At 42.7% G+C, this 19135-nt stretch overlaps 1 protein-coding gene across 1 annotated transcript in view; it reads right to left on the bottom strand.

Moving 5' to 3' along the window:
• Positions 1 to 650: 650 nt before the first annotated feature.
• AFG2A (AAA ATPase AFG2A) overlaps positions 651 to 19135 on the bottom strand; it is a 595306-nt gene continuing 576821 nt past the window's right edge. The window contains exon 16 of the mRNA XM_077476870.1: positions 651 to 887. Coding sequence (XP_077332996.1) covers positions 711 to 887 — 177 coding nt within the window. The 3' untranslated portion in view covers positions 651 to 710. The remainder of the gene's footprint in view (positions 888 to 19135) is intronic.

Raw genomic sequence — 19135 nt, 5'->3', positions numbered from 1 at the left:
CACACATCTGCACCTGCTCCTTTACAGCCCATAGTGTTCCTCTGGGATCAAAACAGAAGGGGCTGTATGCAGCCATGTGGAGAGGCTTTACGCCAGAAACATGTATTGTTCTAGGGACTGTACCTGGGCTGTCTTTTGTTTTTTAGAGACTAAAGCAGAGCTGTGTCCTCCAATGAACGAGAGAACATACTTGGTTGATTGAAATTAACCATCTTACTTACTAAGCTTAGTGAACAGTCTCTATTGCTTTTGTAGATTTACCCCAATGAATAATGTTGGAAGTACCCAGAAAAAAGTGCAAATGTTTTCGCCTCAAAATTACAGGTGTCAGTTTTGACTCTGTCACCCACCACAGATACCATTTACTATATCCATAAACTACCACATTTTCCACCACTAGTACTAGATCATTTTCATTAACAGCTTTTAGTGTTGGAATGTGCTGTCTTTCAAAATCTGTCAAGCATCACCCATCCTAAAACAAATCGCTTTAGGGTGATATTTCAGCAGTTACTCTTACAGATTTAATATTTTGTATACACATTTAAATGTTCTAATTTTCAATGTTTAATACATTCTCTAGCCTTCTCTGTCAAAATTGGCGTCATTAATTGATCATATATTTTTACTAATGCAAGAAAATAGACACATTTCATTTTTATAATAAGGATATTTAATCAAAGTTTGGTTTCCTTTGGTCAAAACAAATCTCATAAATTATGCAGTCCACTCTTTTGTTGGTAGGTCTCATAAAACCTGATAAGTGAATCAGGAATTCTTGGGGTAACAATAGTTAAAGCTTGGTCAAAATATCTTCCCATAATGCACTGGGCTTGAATGTCCTCCTGTAGGGCCAACAGTGCAGCCTCTCGACAAACAGCAGTGATCTGCAAAAATAAATATATTTAAATGTAGTTGCATGTAACTGAATATAATGATAAATGTAGTCATGACATCAAGTAGACAACATACTGTATGAGAACACTTCACAGATTTATAAAAGTTTGGAAAAGCCCTATAGTATAATAAACAAGTCTAATACCAGATCTACAGAAGACGTTTGTCCACCAGCACACAATAATTGGAAGCTGGTAGAGCTGCTGTTGTGCATACTTTGTTGTGTCAATGTTCATATGTGGTACGTTTTTTACATAAATTCTTTATTTAAATAGATTACAGTACATTACATGGTATACTAACTATAAACAGAGACATACTTTAGACTGGCCAAATTTCGAACCATGTATGGGCAGGCTGATTGTACCTTCTGTGTGCAGTAAATATTGTAATTTATAACATTTTATTCCAGATGAGGAGAAAATAAAATGTTTTAAAAGTACTGAGCCTGTTTACCAATCTCCTCTCCTTAAGATGTATCTGGAAATACTTAATTGATTAATTCCGGGTTCAGTGTTTCAGTATCATGACAGAAGCTTTTGGGTAAGCTGAATGGGATCAAGGAGGAGGAGGCATCAGAAGTCCAATGTTGTCAGATAACTCCACAAAGAGCACCTGTCTTAATTTGTTAGTGTCCTGGGGACTAGAAAGTTAACTATTTGAGGATAACTCTAGAAGGACAAAAACATACACAATATCGAAAACACTGGAGAAAATACAGTATTTTAGAGTGTACAGGAATTATGCAGAAAGTAGAAAACATAAAAAAGTTAATGCATAGATCAATGTTAAAATGACAGATTACATTTTTTTAGGCTTTCCAAAGAAAAAAGTTATTGCTTACCTGTCCATCAATCTATTATTGCTAAAGATTATTCAGCATAGCACAAACTTCCAGGTGCGTCGGAAGCCCCCTCCAGGTCACTGTGGTTCTATTTGCCGCCTCCCTATGTCATTACTGTGCCTATAGTGATATAGGGTTGGCACATGGAACCAAAAAGTACAGAGGGGGACCAGGCTTCAAACACTCCCAGAAAGGCATTCTGTAGCCACCATAGTTCTTTAAGGGACTGAATATTGGCAACATCAGTGATGGGATAGGTAAGAATTAACTCTTTTCTCTACAGGGAGCCATTTTCTCAAAACTGACTGAGGACTGCAATGAAGAAGCGAGAGAATGGAAAGAACCTCAAAAAGGGGCTGCTCTCCCACCGATAAGATGGCTGACTTGGTTGAAGAAGAAGAGGACAGGGGCTCTATAAAGGCCCAAATTGGACCCTGCCTTCATGGATGCCTTTCAAATGTAAGATAAGCAAACTATGCTTTTCCAGCTTATGAGCCACCAGTTTGTGCAATGCTTTACAACATGAGGACAGACAGTACAGTTACAATACAATTCAATACAGGAGTAATCAGAGGGCCCTGCTCATTATAATCTTTTACATATGGAATCAGTTGCAATGTAATCTTTACACAGCATTTGGTAAAAATACTCTTCTGTATAAACTATTAGGCTTCAGCATCTAATACCACATGCAAATACAAAGCTAGAGGAAGTTTTTTTTTTAGGGGGACAGGATTTATTATGGTAAGTGCAAGCAGACAGATGGCTGATGTACTAGGTTTTATTCAGATGCTGTTAAATAAATGTTTTCACATTAGTGCAAGGGGAAACAGCCTGTCACCACCATTGTCAGACACAGTTTACACCGTATCATTTTATATTAATAGAGAACTGTCGGCAAGACACAAAATTAGGGAAGAAATATGTAAAGTGAAAAGTGATCCCTTGTCCGCTTTCTTGTTTTTGGATACACTTTTTGGAAGAAAGTAAAGTCCCTGATGGATCAGCAGCAGTAGATGAAGCCTTTCTTCATCGCGATTCTGCTCCTGATTAGTCGGGATTCTATCTAGCCAATGTACACAGTAACGTTTTTATTCCACACTGAATCCCCCAAACCTTCATCTGCAAGCAGCTGTAATCAAGTACTGCAAAACACCTTTAGCTATGTTAGTGCTTTCTTTCACACAAAAAAAAATGGAAAGTTCACATAAACTGATATTTACATAGCTGATATACTTAAACTGACTGCAGTTCTCCTTTAAATCATGTGGATTAAAAAAGTAGGCATTGTGGAAAAGGGATACAGCAGTTGCAAAGAAGTAGGTAAAAGGTTTTTTGATTGAATTTCTTCTCCCAGCTCCCACGCCTTTGGATAGCGGAAGCAGACCGAGGCTGGTGTCATTCTAAAGACATAAAGACCCATTGCTGTTGTGAAAAGGGCCCGCGGGATGAAAAGAGATATTGTGGGTTTTCAGTACAGCAGAGAATACAGTGATTGGTATTCACAGAGCGCCCATCGCTGTGAACCAAAAGACCAGCTGAAGCCTATTTGTTTGCCCATTCAGCATATTTTCTGTTTGTCCATTTGCTGTTGCCTTGCTTATGCTGTGCTGATGGAAGGCAAAGCAGTTAAGTCGCATTTTAGAGGATTTAGCAGCATGTTTAGGAAGCTTTCACAAAAACATGCATGGCTTTAGGTGGCTTTGTCATGCAACAATATTGCACTTAGTGCCATGCGGCTGCTTTTTACAAGGGCAGTGAAGCTAAAAATCTACACTGAATTCCTGTCGGTGCAAAGGAAATTCTATACCATTCAGAGTGTTTTCCTTCCCATTCTTTCCCTTTCATGCAATGTACTAGGTCCATGAAAGATATGATAAACATCCCATTCTCCGCTTCCCCATGAAGAAAGACTCACGTGATACATTGCAACTCTATCCTGTTGTGCTCAGCTGTCACTGATATTTGGGATTTCTTCTGAAAATGATTTTTGAAGGTGCAGAACTGACAACCTGTTCAGTTAAATTGAGCAACTCAGGTTATATCTAAGCTACTGACTCTATGTATGTAATGAAATAAGACCCCCCTTGTCTATCCCACATTTCTACTATGCCAAATTGAACAGTTGTTAGTTCCATTGCCACCATTTCAACCCAGCAGTTATGGCCATGGGGTTCCAATAAAGTCTCTGATCTCTTTAGCAGGTGTTGTTTTTCCAACCAACAGTATAATTACAGACTCAAACTACCATAGTTGGTGTCTGTGATGCAATATCTGTTTTCACTATCAATAGGTTCAACAAGTGAATCCTAGTATTGAAGAATCTCTATCCTGAGAAAGAATGGGGCTTAGGGAAGGGAGGGCTAGAGGACTTAGAGAGGTACCAGATAGGATTCCCAATCCACCTTAAAGTATTTGTAATGGATCCCCATCGCACTCCACTTGAGCACATCTGTCAGTACACTACTTTCTCCAATCTGGCCCTTCAGCTATCAGATTTTACAGCCGAATATTGTAACCAAGAACCAGACGAGACTAGTGCAGTTACAAAGCTGGAACATGAACTGTTTATTGAAACACAGGTACACAGAGGTAACACATTTGGGACAATTCCCCCTCCCTTTGCATTCAGGGTGGGGTAGACTGTTCAATCAGCAGGGACAGCTGTTGGAGGAATCCCCCCCTCCCTCAAAGCAAACACACATACACATCCCATAATACTTTTCTCCCAAGACAGACAGAAACAATAGAACAACGGAATACAGCCATACCCCAAAAGACCAAGCAAAGAGCCCACAACAATATGAGACAATATACAGTATATATATACAGTGGTGTGAAAAAGTGTTTGCCCCCTTCCTCATTTCCTGTTCCTTTGCATGTTTGTCACACTTAAGTGTTTCGGAACATCAAACCAATTTAAACAATAGTCAAGGACAACACAAGTAAACACAAAATGCAATTTGTAAATGAAGGTGTTTATTATTAAAGGTGAAAAAAAATCCAAACCATCATGGCCCTGTGTGAAAAAGTGATTGCCCCCTAAACCTAATAACTGGTTGGGCCACCCTTAGCAGCAACAACTGCAACCAAGCGTTTGCGATAACGTGCAATGAGGCTTTTACAGCGTCCTGGAGGAATTTTGGCCCACTCATCTTTGCAGAATTGTCCTAATTCAGTTACATTAGAGGGTTTTCGAGCATGAACGGCCTTTTTAAGGTCATACCACAACATCTCAATAGGATTCAGGTCAGGACTTTGGCTAGGCCACTCCAAAGTCTTCATTTTGTTTTTCTTCAGCCATTCGGTGGTGGACTTGCTGGTGTGTTTAGGATCATTGTCCTGCTGCAGAACCCAAGTTCGTTTCAGCTTGAGTACACGAACAGATGGTCGGACATTCTCCTTCAGGATCTCTTGGTAGACAGCAGAATTCATAGTTCCTTTTATCACGGCAAGTCTTCCAGGTCCTGAAGCAGCAAAACAGCCCCAGACCATCACACTACTACCACCATATTTTACTGTTGGTATAATGTTCTTTTTATGAAATGCAGTGTTCCTTCTACGCCAGATATACTTGGACACACACCTTCCAAAGAGTTCCACTTTTGTCTCATCGGTCCACAGAATGTTGTCCCAAAAGTCTTGGGGATCATCAAGATGTGTTGTGGAGAAATTGAGACGAGCTTTGATGTTCTTTTTGCTCAGCAGTGGTTTTCTCCTTGGAACTCTGCCATGCAGGCCATTTTTGCCCAGTCTTTTCCTGATGGTGGAGGCATGAACGCTGACCTTAACTGAGGCAAGTGAGGCCTGCAGTTCCTTGGACGTTGTTGTGGGGTCTTTTGTGACCTCTTGGATGAGTCGTCACTGCGCTCTTGGGGTAATTTTGGGCGGCCGGCCACTCCTGGGAAGGTTCACCACTGTTCCATGTCTTCGCCATTTGTGGATAATGGCTCTCACTGTGGTTCGCTGGATTCCCAAAGCTTTGGAAATGGCTTTATAACCCTTTCCAGACTGATAGATCTCAATTACTTTCTTTCTCAATTGTTCCTGAATTTATTTGGGTCTCGGCATGATGTGTAGCTTTTAAGGATCTTCTGGTGGACCTTACTGTGTCAAGCAGCTCCTATTTAAGTGATGCCTTGATTGTGAACAGGTGTGGCAATAATCAGGCCTGGGTGTGGCTAGAGAAATTGAACTCAGGTGTGGACAACCACAGTTATAGTATGTTTTAACAAGGGGGGCAATCACTTTTTCACACAGGGCCATGATGGTTTGGATTTTTTTTCACCTTTAATAATAAACACCTTCATTTACAAATTGCATTTTGTGTTTACTTGTGTTGTCCTTGACTATTGTTTAAATTGGTTTGATGTTCCGAAACACTTAAGTGTGACAAACATGCAAAGGAACAGGAAATGAGGAAGGGGGCAAACACTTTTTCACACCACTGTATATACACAGTGCCTTGCAAAAATATCAACCCCCTTGGCATTTTTCGTGTTTTGTTGCCTCACAACCTGGAATTAACATGGATTGTTTGAGGTTTTGCATCATTTACAGAACATGCCCACAACTTTGAAGATTTTTTTTTATTGTGAAGCAAACAACAAACAGGACAAAATAACAGAAAAATAGGATTTTTAAAACATCTTACCTGTAAAATCCTTTTCTTTGATGTACATCAGGGGACACAGAGCCGTAGTAATTACTACGTGGGTAATATCGGCGTATCAGGTGCTGGACACTGGCATGGCCCTTAAGGCATGAACTTCCCCCAGTTAACCCCTCCCACTACTGGGAGTCCTCAGTTTTGTAGCCAAGCAATCAAAGTGTATAAAAAGAAGGGAGGGACCTCTGTGTCCCCTGATGTACATCAAAGAAAAGGATTTTACAGGTAAGCTGTTTTAAAAATCCTATTTTCTTTTCTTACATCAGGGGACACAGAGCAGTAGTAATTACTATGTGGGATGTCCCATAGCAATGGCAACTGAAGGGGGGGGGAGACACAACAAAAAAGAAAAGGAAGTCAGAGGACTTATACTGCAGCCTGCAGTACGCTGCACCCGAAGGCAGAATCCTCCTGACCCTTAACATCTATTTGATAAAATGTGGTAAATGTATGAACTGAAGACCATGTCACGGCCTTACAGATCTGAGTCACAGAGGCCCGATGATGCACCGCCCAGGAGGTACTAATTGCCCTGGTTGAGTGTGCCTTAATATGAAAAGGAGGAATCTTCCGCTTTAAACCAAAAGCCTGAATAATGACTTGATGAATCCACTTGGAAATAGTGGATCTAGAAGCTGCCTGTCCTCTCCTTGGACCATCCGGCAGAATAAACAAAATATCTGTCTTACGAACTTGAGGGGTTGCTTTTTAAATACACTCTGACCGCTCTTACTACATCAAGGGAATGTAGCAACCTCTCTTCCCTAGATCGAGGCTCTGGGAAGAATGAAGGAAGAACAATATCTTGGTTTAAGTGAAAACCTGTCACTACCTTTGGCAGGAATTCAGGATGAGGGCGTAAAACCACCTTATCCTTATGCATAATCAGATATGGCTCCTTAGAAGATAGAGCTGCTAGTTCAGAAACTCTTCTAGCAGAAGAAATGGCAACCAGAAAGACCATCTTTCTAGTCAACAGAACTAAGGGAATTTACCGTAAGGGTTTAAAAGGCTGCTTTTGCAAAGCTGACAGGACCAAATTAAAATCCCAAGGATTTAGGGGTGTCCTGATCGGAGGACTGATCCGTGTTACCCCCTGCACAAAGCTACGCACTAAAGAGTGAGAAGCTAAAGGCCGCTGAAAGAACACTGACAAGGCCGAGATCTGGCCCTTGATGGTATTCAAGGCCAGATTCATCTCTAATCCCATCTGTAGGAAATGAAGGATTCTACCTATAACATATTTCCTAGGGAAGGTACGCAGTGACGCCACCACGCTCTACGAGGGGAGGACGGGACACTCTTTTGAATGTCGGCCGGCGTTATCTGATTTTGTTTGATGCTGATATAAAGAAATCTTCATGTAAGTGCGATACTTTTACTTTAATAAATTATTCGAATGGTTTTACGCTATGGAGGCATCTTTTTCTTTCTGGGGTTGTTGCTGGTGACATACGTGATCGCTGACTATTGAAGCTTTAAAGGCTGTGGTACTGCCATATACCTATGATAAGTGCAATCTGGATGCAAGAACCTTGATCGGATGTCTTACTACTTAAATCGTAACCTGCTTTGGATAAATACTATTAAGGCTGTTATTTTTTTCGCATCTGGTAAGCGCATCAATAATCTGGTGACGGGCACTGATTTTCAGTTTTGTATGGACTCACTGTGGTGACTCGATAATCACTCCTATATTGGACCGATATATTGGACTTTATTTTTAAGTCTCAGTTACACAGCTTCCTTTTGTTTTATGTCATTTTTATATTTATTATATTTTTTGGATTGTTTAATGTGTAGTATGTGAGTGTTATTGGCAACAAACATTCATTTTGTATGTATGCTATTTAACCCCTCTTTGACATCTTATTTGTGGACTTAGTCTATTAATATATAGGGTCATTGGCGCAGCTCTCCAAATTTTCTTATATTTCCTAGGGTGCCAACCCCTGGACCCGCACCAGGCAACATATGCCCTCCAGACTCTATAGTAAATGATCCTGGAAGCTGTTTTCCTGGCATTAATCAAGGTAGATATAACCGAAGGAGACAACCCATGACCCCTTAGAATGTGGGTCTCAATAGCCAGACCGTCAAATTTAGCGTCTGTAAGGTAAGATGGAATACCGGACCCTGCTAGAGAAAGTCCGGCCATAATGGCAGAGTCCAGGGAACTCCTACTGCCATCTTTATGATCTCGGCGAACCAAGGCCTTCTGGGCCACGCTGGGGCCACAAGAATCACCTCCTTTTGTTCCTGCCTGATCCTGCGAAGAAGACGCGGAAGTAGCAGGACTGGAGGAAATGCATAGATCAGAGAAAACTGACCCCATGGGAAGACTAATGTGTCTGTTCTGCAAGCTAGTGGATCCCTTGTCCTTGACACAAAGTTGTCAACTTTGTTGTTGAATCTGGATGCGAACAGGTCCACGTCCGGAGTACCCATCTCTGACATATCGCAAGAAAGATCTCGGGGTGAAGAAACCACTCTCCTGTAAATAACTGTTGGTGGCTCAAGTAGTCCGCCTGCTAATTCTCTATCCCAGGAATGATAATTGCCAAAAGGCAAGGGGCGTTGTGTTCTGCCCAAGACAGAACGTAATTCACCTCTCTCTGGGCTGCACGACTCCTCGTGCCCCCCTGGTGATTTATGTAAGCCACAGCCATGGCGTTGTCAGACTGAATCCTGACAGGACAACCCTTCAGTCTGACCGTCCAGGCACTTAGAGCCAGACGAATTGCTCGAATTTCCAAAATATTGATAGGTCCTTTCCAACCTGGACCACTTCCCCTGGACATAATCCTCTTCCAGGACCGCTCTCCCGCCTAAAAGACTGGCATCGGTAGTTACTACCTTCCAGGTGGCAGGTAGAAATTAACTTTCCTTTTTGAAGGTTGCTGGATATCAGCCACCAACTTAGGCTCTGACGTACGTCGGGAGCCAGCTGAATTGGAAAATCTAAGGCCTGAACCTTCTTGTTCCAGGCTGAAAGGAGTGCGCTTTGTAGCAATCTTGAATGAAACTGTGCGTAAGGGACGGCCTCGAAGGAGGACACCATCTTTCCCAACAGTCTCATGCACAACCAAATGGAAGGCTTTTTCTTTGCCTTGATGAAATGGATTAGTTCTGCAATGGAACTGATTATCTTTGGAGGTAGAAATACCTTTCCCTGCCTGGTATCTATGATTAGTCCCAGGTACTATACTCTCCTTGATGGCCTCAAGGAGGATTTTTCTAGGTTGAGAACCCAGCCTAGAGATTCCAGGTAGTTTACCGTTGTCACCAGACCGTGGTCTAATCCAGAAACCGAAAGATCTACTAAGAGTAGATTGTCCAAGTAGGCTAGGACCATTATGCCCTGAGCCCTTAATCTGGCTAAAGCAGGAGCCAGAATCTTTGAGAACACTCGAGGAGCTGTGGCTAGACCGAATGGCAAAGCCACAAACTGAAAATTACGGTTTTCTACTTCGAAGCGCAGAAACCTCTGGTTAGCGGGAAATATTGGCACATGAAGATAGGCATCCTTGATATCGATTGAAGCCAAAAATTCCTCTCCTTGGAGGATGGCTACAACCGAGCAGATTGACTCCATGCTGAAGGATGGGATGCTTGAGTGCTGATTTAGATCTCTGAGATCTAAAATAGGTCTTACTTACCCGTTTGGTTTTGGGATCGTGAAGAGGTTTGAATAAAAACCCGTGCCCTGTTCCTCTAAAGCAGTGTTTCTCAAATCCAGTCCTCAGGCCCCCCCAACAGGTCATGTTTTCAGGTTTTCCATTATTTTTCACAGGTGATTTGATCAGTTTCACTGCCTTAGCAATTACCACAGCCGTTTCATCTGACGGAAATCCTGAAAACATGACCTGTTGGGGGGGCCTGAGGACTGGATTTGAGAAACACTGCTCTAAAGGAACTTCTGATATGACTGCCTTGGATAGCAGATGGTCCAGTGCTAGAAGGAGAGCCTCCTTCCTTTCTGGGTCTTTGGGAACACTTGACCGTAGAAATCGGGGAGACGGCAAAACTCAGAACTCTAGTTTGTAACCTAGAGGAACCGCAGAAGCCACCCACTTGACCTGACATTGCTCCTACCAGATCTTTGAAAATTGCAGGAGCCTTCCCCCCACCCGAGCGAGTGGGGGCGCCCCTTCATAAGGAGGCTTTAGTACTCTGCTTGGTGGGCTTCTTTTCCCCAAGAGCTTTTCTGACCCTGGGGTTTTCCCTTTGAACCTGACGGCTGAGGCCGTCGAGACTGCCTAGAGGCTGATGTCCCTGGTACAGGAGAAGAGGCCCGCTTAACCACTTAAGGACTGCCGCATGTAGATGTATATGTCGGCAGAATGGCATGTACGGGCACAAGCACGCACCCGTACATGCTTGCCTTCCAGCGGATGGGTTCACTCGGACCCCCTCCCGCTGGCTGCGGCGGTCCGTTTCGCTCCAGGAGCGATCCAGAATGAGGGGATGGCCGTTGGTTTCTGGCCATGCCCTCTCGATCGCACCTGGCGAATGAGAAGCTTCCCCTGCCTGTGTATTGTAAACACAGGCAGGGAGGAAGTGATGTCACTCTCCTCTGGGCGGTCTTTTTGACCGGACTGTGAGGAGAGGACATAGTAAGTGTGCACCAACACTACACTGACATGTAGGTACACATAGGCACACAAATCACCCCCCGATCAACCCCCCCCCCCCCTCCCAGTCACAGTGTCACTGATTGCAGTGATCATTTATTTACTGATCACTGCATTTAGTGTCAGTTGTGACAGTAAAAAGTGTCAGGGCAGTTAGTGTTAGGTACTGGGTAGCCCCCTACCCCCCAATAAAGGTTTAACCCCCTGATTGCCCCTAGAGTTAACCCTTTCACCCCCTTTTGCCAGTGTCACTAAGCGATCGTTTTTCTGATCGCTGCATTAGTGTGGCGCTAGGTAGCTAGTTATTTTTTTAGGTTCACCGCCAGGTTTTTATAGCATAGGTACCCCCATATACTACCCAATAAAGGTTTTAACCCCCTGATTGCCCCTAGAGTTAACCCTTTCACCAGCAATCACCGTATAAGTGTCACTGGTGATGCTGGATAGCCAGTTAGTTATTTAGGTTCCCCGTCAGGTTTTTATATAGCGTCTGGAACCCCCATATACTACCTAATAAATGTTTTAATCCCCTGATTGTCCCTAGAGTTAAAACCTTTCACCAGCGATCACAGTATAAGTGACACTGGTGACGCTGGTTAGTCAGTTAGTTATTTAGGTTCCCCGTCAGGTTTTTATATCGCGTCAGGGACCCCCATATACTACCTAATAAAGATTTTAACCCCCTGATTGCCCCTAGTTAACCCTTTCACCAGTGATCCCGTATAAGTGTTACGGTGACTCTGGTTAGTTAGTTTGCTTTTTATAGCATCAGGGCACCCACCATTTATTACCCAATAAAGGTTTAACCCCCTGATCACCCGGCGGGTGATATCAATTGGGTTTTAGGGTCAGGGTCTGCGTCGCCCCAGGCAGCGCTAGGTTAGTGCCAGTACCGCTAACACCCACGCGCAAAGCATACACCTCCCGTAGTGGTATAGTATCTGAACAGATCAATATCTGATCTGATCAGATCTAGTGTCCCTAGCAGTTTAGGGTTCCAAAAAAACGCATTGTTAGCAGGATCAGCCCAGATACCTGCTAGCACCTGCGTTTTGCCCCTCCGCCCAGCCCACCCAAATGCAGTATCGATCGATCACTGTCACTTACAAAACACTAAACACATAACTGCAGCGTTCGCAGAGTCAGGCCTGATCCCTGCGATCGCTAACAGTTTTTTCTGGTAGCGTTTTATATTTAAATCCTGAAGGCGGTGCTTGGTTTTCGGGGTCCCGTGCGCGTCTAGGCTCCCAAAAAGTCCCTCACATGTGGTATCCCCGTACTCAGGAGAAGCAGCAGAATTTATTTTGGGGTGTAATTTCACTTATGCCCATAGCATGTGTGAGCAATATATCATTTAGTAACAACTTTGTGCAAAAAAAAAAGTTTGTAATATTCCCGCAACTTGTGGCACAATATAAAATATTTCATGGACTCAACATGCCTCTCAGTAAATAGCTTGGGGTGTCTACTTTCCAAAATGGGGTAATTTGGGGGGGGTTTGTGCTATTTTGGCATTTTATGGCCTTCAAAACTGTGATAGGTAGTGAGGAGTGAAATCAAAAATTTGCACCCTTAGAAATCCTGAAGGCAGTGGCAGTGGTTTTTGGGGTGCCGTACGTGGCTAGGCTCCCAAAAAGTCCCATATATGTGGTATCCCCGTACTCGGAAGAAGCAGCAGAATATATTTTGGGGTGCAATTCCACATATAACTATGGCATGTGTGAGCAATATATCATTTAGTGACAACTTTTTGTAAACTTTTTTTTGTGTCATTATTCAATCACTTGCGACAAAAAAAAAAATATTCAATGGGCTCAACATGCCCCTCAGCAATTTCCTTTGGGTGTCTACTTTCCAAAATGGGGTCATTTGGGGGGGGGGGGGTTTGTGCTATTTTGGCATTTTATGGCCTTCGAAACTGTGATAGGTAGTGAGGAGTGAAATCAAAAATTTGCACCCTTAGAAATCCTGAAGGCAGTGATTGGTTTTCGGGGTACCGTACGTGGCTAGGCTCCCAAAAAGTCCCACATATGTGGTATCCCCGTACTCACGAGAAGCAGTAGAATATATTTTGGTGTGCGATTCCACCTATAACTATGGCATGTGTGAGCCATATGTCATTTAGCGACAACTTTTTGTAAACTTTTTTTTGTGTGTCATTATTCAATCACTTGGGACAAAAAAAAATATTCAATGGGCTCAACATGCCCCTCAGCAGTTTGGGGTGTCTACTTTCCAAAATGGGGTAATTTGGGGGGGGGGGGGTTTGCACTGCCCTGCCATTTTAGTACCTCAAGAAATGAGATAAGCAGTCATAAATTAAAAGCTGTGTAAATTCCAGAAAATATACTCTAGTTTGTAGATGCTATAACTTTTGCGCAAACCAATAAATATACGCTTATTGACATTTTTTTTACTAAAGACATGTGGCTGAATACATTTTGGCCTAAATGTATGACTAAAATTTAGTTTATTAGATTTTTCTTATAACAAAAAGTAGAAAATATCTTTTTTTTTTCCAAAATTTTCAGTCTTTTTCCTTTTATATCGTAAAAAATAAAAATTGCAGAGGCAATCAAAAACCATCAAAAGAAAGCTCTATTTGTGGGAAGAAAAGGACGCAAATTTAGTTTGGGTACAACATTGCATGACCGCGCAATTACCAGTTAAAGCAGTGCAGTGCAAAATTGTAAAAAAGACCTCTGGTCCTTAGGCTGACAATTGGTCCGGGGCTTAAGTGGTTAAATGAGAAATGTCTAAATTTCTTATTTACTGGTAACAGAGAGCTTTTGCCATTGGAAATCCTCTGTAGGTATTTATCCAAATCTTCTCCAAATAGTCGTTCACCATGAAAAGGGAAACTGGCTAGGAGCTTCTTGCACGGTGCTTCGGCTGACCAACTCTTAAGCCAAAGAATTCTGCGAGAATGCACCAGTCCCAACATCAGACGTGAGATCTGAATGGATGCATCTCTCAAAGCATCTACTGTAAAACACAGTGCGTCTGCTAAATCAACATACTGCTGAACCTGTTCAACAGGTAAAAATTTAAGCATCTCCTCAAACTGTTACTTAATGGCCTGGGATATACCCATTGCAGCCAGAACCGGCTGCACTGCTGAACCTGCTAAAGGCATCTGGTTCTTAGAAAGGTGCTCCAGATTCTTTTCTGCTGGATCCCTTAACATTAGCACATTATCAACCGGACATGTGAGGTTCTTATTTACAGAGGTAATCGCAGCATCAACCGCTGGAACCCCCCATTTCTTATAGAAATCCTCTTCCATAGGATATAGTTTGGAGACTCTCTTCAGAGGATAAAACTGCTCTCCGGATGTTGCCACTCTGCATACATAAGCTTTCTAAGCCACGCATGGATAGGAAAGGCACCCCCAGTCACAGGAGGTTTTAATGATCCTAACTTAGAGGTGGTATCATCAGAAGCCTGCGCTGCAGGTAGCAAAAAAGTTGAGCGAACCAACTTAGTGAGAGCGTGCACAAGCAATCGGTGATACTCCTTCCGTGTTAGGATCCTCAGAAGAGGATAAGCCACTCATAGCTTACAGTATAAAATAGAGGCACTACCAGCAAAACAATGTTTCACTTGCTAGGCTATAGTACAGTACCATAACTGCTATTAATCCTAGCTATACAGTACAATGTTGTCAAAAGGGGAATGCCTGTGTCGCCAAATCTGACCAGCAACCACTCTGCTCTGTCCCTCCACTGCCAGGCAGCAGCTTCTCTTGCACAGCTTAAAATACTTCCTACAAGTGTGGCCGGCGCCTGATGCCATTTAGCCACACCCCCCACGTGGAAACAGCCCACCCCTTCCTCTTTCAAGCAGGGAGGTCGAATCTCCCGCATGAGCGCCGGCATCATGGCGGGTGGCGGCAGGGGGTAAATCCTCCGCTCGGCTTGTCAAAAAAAAACACTTTTTATTCATCAAAGAAAAAAAGGCAGCTGGCTGGCATTCAAACAGACCAAAATTGCCAATCTGGGGGCCCAGGAAGTGATCAGACCCCCTTCATACCTGAGGGTCTGAGCTGGCTTGAACGGAGAAGAGAGTGGAGCTTCTACTGTTTCCAGAGTCAGAATGGTGAGTGCTCAATACAGCCTCCAGTGGTGACACATAGACATGACATGACAACACAATACATATTTCCCCTTAAACCACTCAAGTGTTGCTTTAGCAGTGTATTTGGGGTCATTGTCCTGCTGGAAGGTGAACCTCCATCCTAGCCTCAAATCACACCCAGAGTGGTACAGGTTTTGCTCAAGAATATCCCTGCATTTAGCACAATCCATCTATCCTTCAACTCTGACAAGTTTCCCAGTCCCGACTGCTGAAAAACATCCCCATAGCATGATGCTGCCACCAACATGTTTCACTGTGGGGATGGTGTTCTTTGGGTGATGTGATGTGTTGGGTTTGCGCCAGACATAGCGTTTTCTTTGATGGCCAAAAAGTTCAATTTTAGTCTCATCAGACGAGAGCACCTTTCTTCATACATTTTGGGAGTCTCCCACGTGCCTTTTCACAAACTCAAAACGTGCCATTTTGTTTTTTGCTGAAAGTAATGACTTTCTTTTGGCCACTGCCATAAAGCCCAACTCTATGGAGTGTATGGCTTATTCTCATCCTATGTACAGATACTCCAGTCTTGGCTGTGGAACTCTGCAGCTCCTCCAGGGTTACCGTAGGTCTCTGTGTTGCCTCTCTGATTAATGCACTCCTTGCCTGGTCCATGAGTTTTGGTGTGCGACCGTCTCTTGGCAGGTTTGCCATTGTGCTATGTTCTTTCCATTTGGTTATGATAGATTTGATGGTGCTCCTAGGGATCATCAAAGATTTACTTCTTTGGAGAGTTCCTTTGTTTTCATAGCAGTGTTTGGTTAGTGGTGCCTCTTGCTTAGGTGTTGCAGCCTCTGGGGCATTTCAAAAAGGTGTGTATATGTAATAACAGATCATGCGACACTTAGATTGCATACAGGTGGACATCATTTCACTAATTATGTGACTTCTGAAGGTAATTGGTTGCACCAGAGCTTTTTATGGGCTTCATAACAAAGGAGGTGAAAACATACACACATGCCAATTATCAGTTTTTTATTTCTGAAAAATAGTTACGTGTATGTATTTTTCAAATTTTACGTCACCAACTTAGACTATTGTGTTCTGATCCATCACAGATAATTGAGATTAAAATAATACTGAACTAAAGGCTGTAAAGTAACAAAATAGGTAAATAGCCAAGGGGGTGAATACTTTTGCAAGGCACTATTATATATACAACATTCCAGTGTGGTTGTAGAGCGAGTACAATTAGTACAGATCAGACTGGGGTTCTCGGTCACCCTGTGTCCCTAATAGACACAGGGTGACTTAGACATAGCAGGTGCATGGGGAGCTGAAGCAAGGGTTTCCCAACCTCTCCAAGGGATTCTGGGTTCCACCAGCCCCCCGCTCAAAGTGACTCCCATCACAGTATGAATCTGCTCAAAGATAATATTTTATTATTGGCAAGATGCTAGAGAGTTGAAACACTATATGGCTTCCTATATATCTTGGGCCTTGCTCTGGTAAAATGTTTGCAGCCAGCATTCCATATCCATCAATTTTCCGCAACCATCAAAGAGGATATGTCACTCTGACAGCTGGAGTTTTCATTTTTCTAATATAACAGAAAATGCAACAAGAAGAGTGCCACTGCGGAAGGAAAAGTAGGCTTAAGCCCCATACACACATCAGTTTTTCTGCTGAGTTTTTCCCTCATATTTACCAAAACCATAAAATATGAGGTCAAACCTTAATAGTTTCAGTTTGTATGCAATCAGGCAGGCCCTTGCACTACATGGTTTTGGTAAATCTGAAGGAAAAACTCTGATAGTGTGTATGGGGCACTAGAGGAAGGAGGGTGATAAAGTCAGGAATTATGGCAGTTAGATTCTTAATGGTTCAGAAAGCTAAAAACGAAGTGAGGGATTTAAACAAAACTAGGTGGATGCAGCATGGCTGTCTGATGATGCATCTGTCACCAGCCGCCTCTAGACCAAGAACTGAGCGATCAAAGACTGATGATCACTCAGATCTTGGTCTTCAATGTGCAGAGAGCTGGTGACAGTCATCGGCTCTATGCTCTGCCCCTGCAGAAATCACTGGAGCACCCGGCTGTGGAGTGGGAGAGAGCAATTGGCTCAGGCTCTCAGCAGGTCACTGAGAAGCTGAGCCAGCTGCCAGTTCAGGCATCTGGGTGAATCCCGACATTAAAGTTGGGATCACTCGAGAACCTGGACTGGCTGAGTGATGTCACTTAACAGCAGACTTAAGCACACTGTTGACTGAATACAGGTCATAGGAGTGCTTAACTAAGTGCACTCTTGTGACCCATAGGAGAAGTAGGGCCAAAGGAGCTTTGGCCCTAATTTTCCTATAAATAATAAACTTTAATTTATGTTCTCTCACTGATATCAAGGTTGTTTAAATTGATAAAATGTTCACCATCTCCCAATCCATATTTTTTTGGTGATTTAGCATAACCAAAATTATTGATAATATGGGGTTGATTTACTAAAACTGGAGCGTGCAAATCAAGTGCAGCTGTGTGTGGTAGCCAATCAGCTTCTAACCTCAGCTTGTTCAATTAAGCTTGACTAAAAAAAACAAAAACAAAAAAAACAAAACTGGAAGCTGATTGGTTTTTATGCATAGCTGCACCAGATTTTTCACGCTCCAGTTTTAGTAAATCAGCACTTATGAATATTATATGTGAAGTGTCATGTAAATTATCCATTAAAATATACAATAATATGTGCATTGCTGTTAGTAGTAGTGATGTCATGTGATATGTTATTTAGATAACATATTTTTATTGATACAAGGGACATAAATGGGTAGAATGTAAAAGGCTGCATTATCATAAACCTTGGGTTCAGCCAACCAATTGGCCGCCCTTTGTGATTATGAGTGCCAGGTGTAATAAGAAACAGGTGTTATGTGGAAGTATAGCCACACACCCATTATAAAGAGTGTGAAACAGGTAGCGTGCCTCCAACATCTCAGAGTTACTGCATATTTGTAGCTTGCCCCAGCCTCTCCATGTTGCAGCTTGTCATGTGTAGATATCATACTGCCAAGGATATACCGTGAATGAAAATGAGGTGAGGATTCTGAAATTCCTTTGGGTGATGAATATGAATGAAGAGACACGAGGGTGCTTTGTGAGCCAATTGTAAACACACTTTCTGTCTTCAAGAATTCTTATTCACACACTTATAAGCACTCCCAAGCCTACCCGAGAGTAACATCAGGCATACCAGCTAACTAAAATATTTGAACTACTTAACCTATTAATAAATGTAGCTATCTAATGACACATTTACTCCTAAATTACAGTGGCAATTGCTATTTCTTGTATCATTTCAAGGAGAACTCAATCAAAAGCTAGACCTGGTCGCTATAGCATTCGGCTTTTGAGTAATACTCGTTACTGTCATCAAGAGTTATGCTGATTAAAACCCTCCTCTCTGCAGGCATGTTCCCAACGTGTAACCTAATTCCAGTCACTCTCTAATGAACATACTGAAATACTCAATTCATCAGTCATTGACCTGAATTGTGGATGTCCGGCAAATTGCAGCGGTTTTGGTCAGTGGTCAAGGACTCTGGAGAGCAAAAAGAGTTCTTCATGACAGCCATGGAGGTAAATGCTATCCCACCCCCAGTTTAATCCATATAGAGTTCTTAACCACTTGACTATCGCCCAATTTGATTTCCTTGAGGTTTAATCAAAAATTTGCTATGGGGCCCTTCTGATTTGCAAGTTAGTGTGCATCTGTGCCCAAACTGTGGACATTAAACCTTTAGCACAAGCGCCTCCTGGACCTTTAAGAGGTTTAAGATGCTGGGAAGTGGAGGCAGGGTAACGTGACCGTTGTTATTGGCTGTCACAGTGGTCAACATGATCGGAAAGCTCCCAATTCCAAGTATGCATTGGGAGCTTACCAATGACATTGACTGCTGTGCTGGGAGCTACACCGAGCACACTCTAAACAAGGAAAGTAGTTTACACAGGGCTGCATATATGCGGGC

Source organism: Lithobates pipiens, unplaced genomic scaffold (assembly GCF_037356315.1).
Source record: "Lithobates pipiens isolate NorthernLeopardFrog02 unplaced genomic scaffold, aLitPip1_a1.2 Scaffold_13, whole genome shotgun sequence".
In the NCBI taxonomy this organism is placed as follows: Eukaryota; Metazoa; Chordata; class Amphibia; order Anura; family Ranidae; genus Lithobates; species Lithobates pipiens.
The sequence above is the reverse complement of the archived record's forward strand: the minus strand, read 5'-3'. Positions and strand labels throughout refer to the sequence as shown.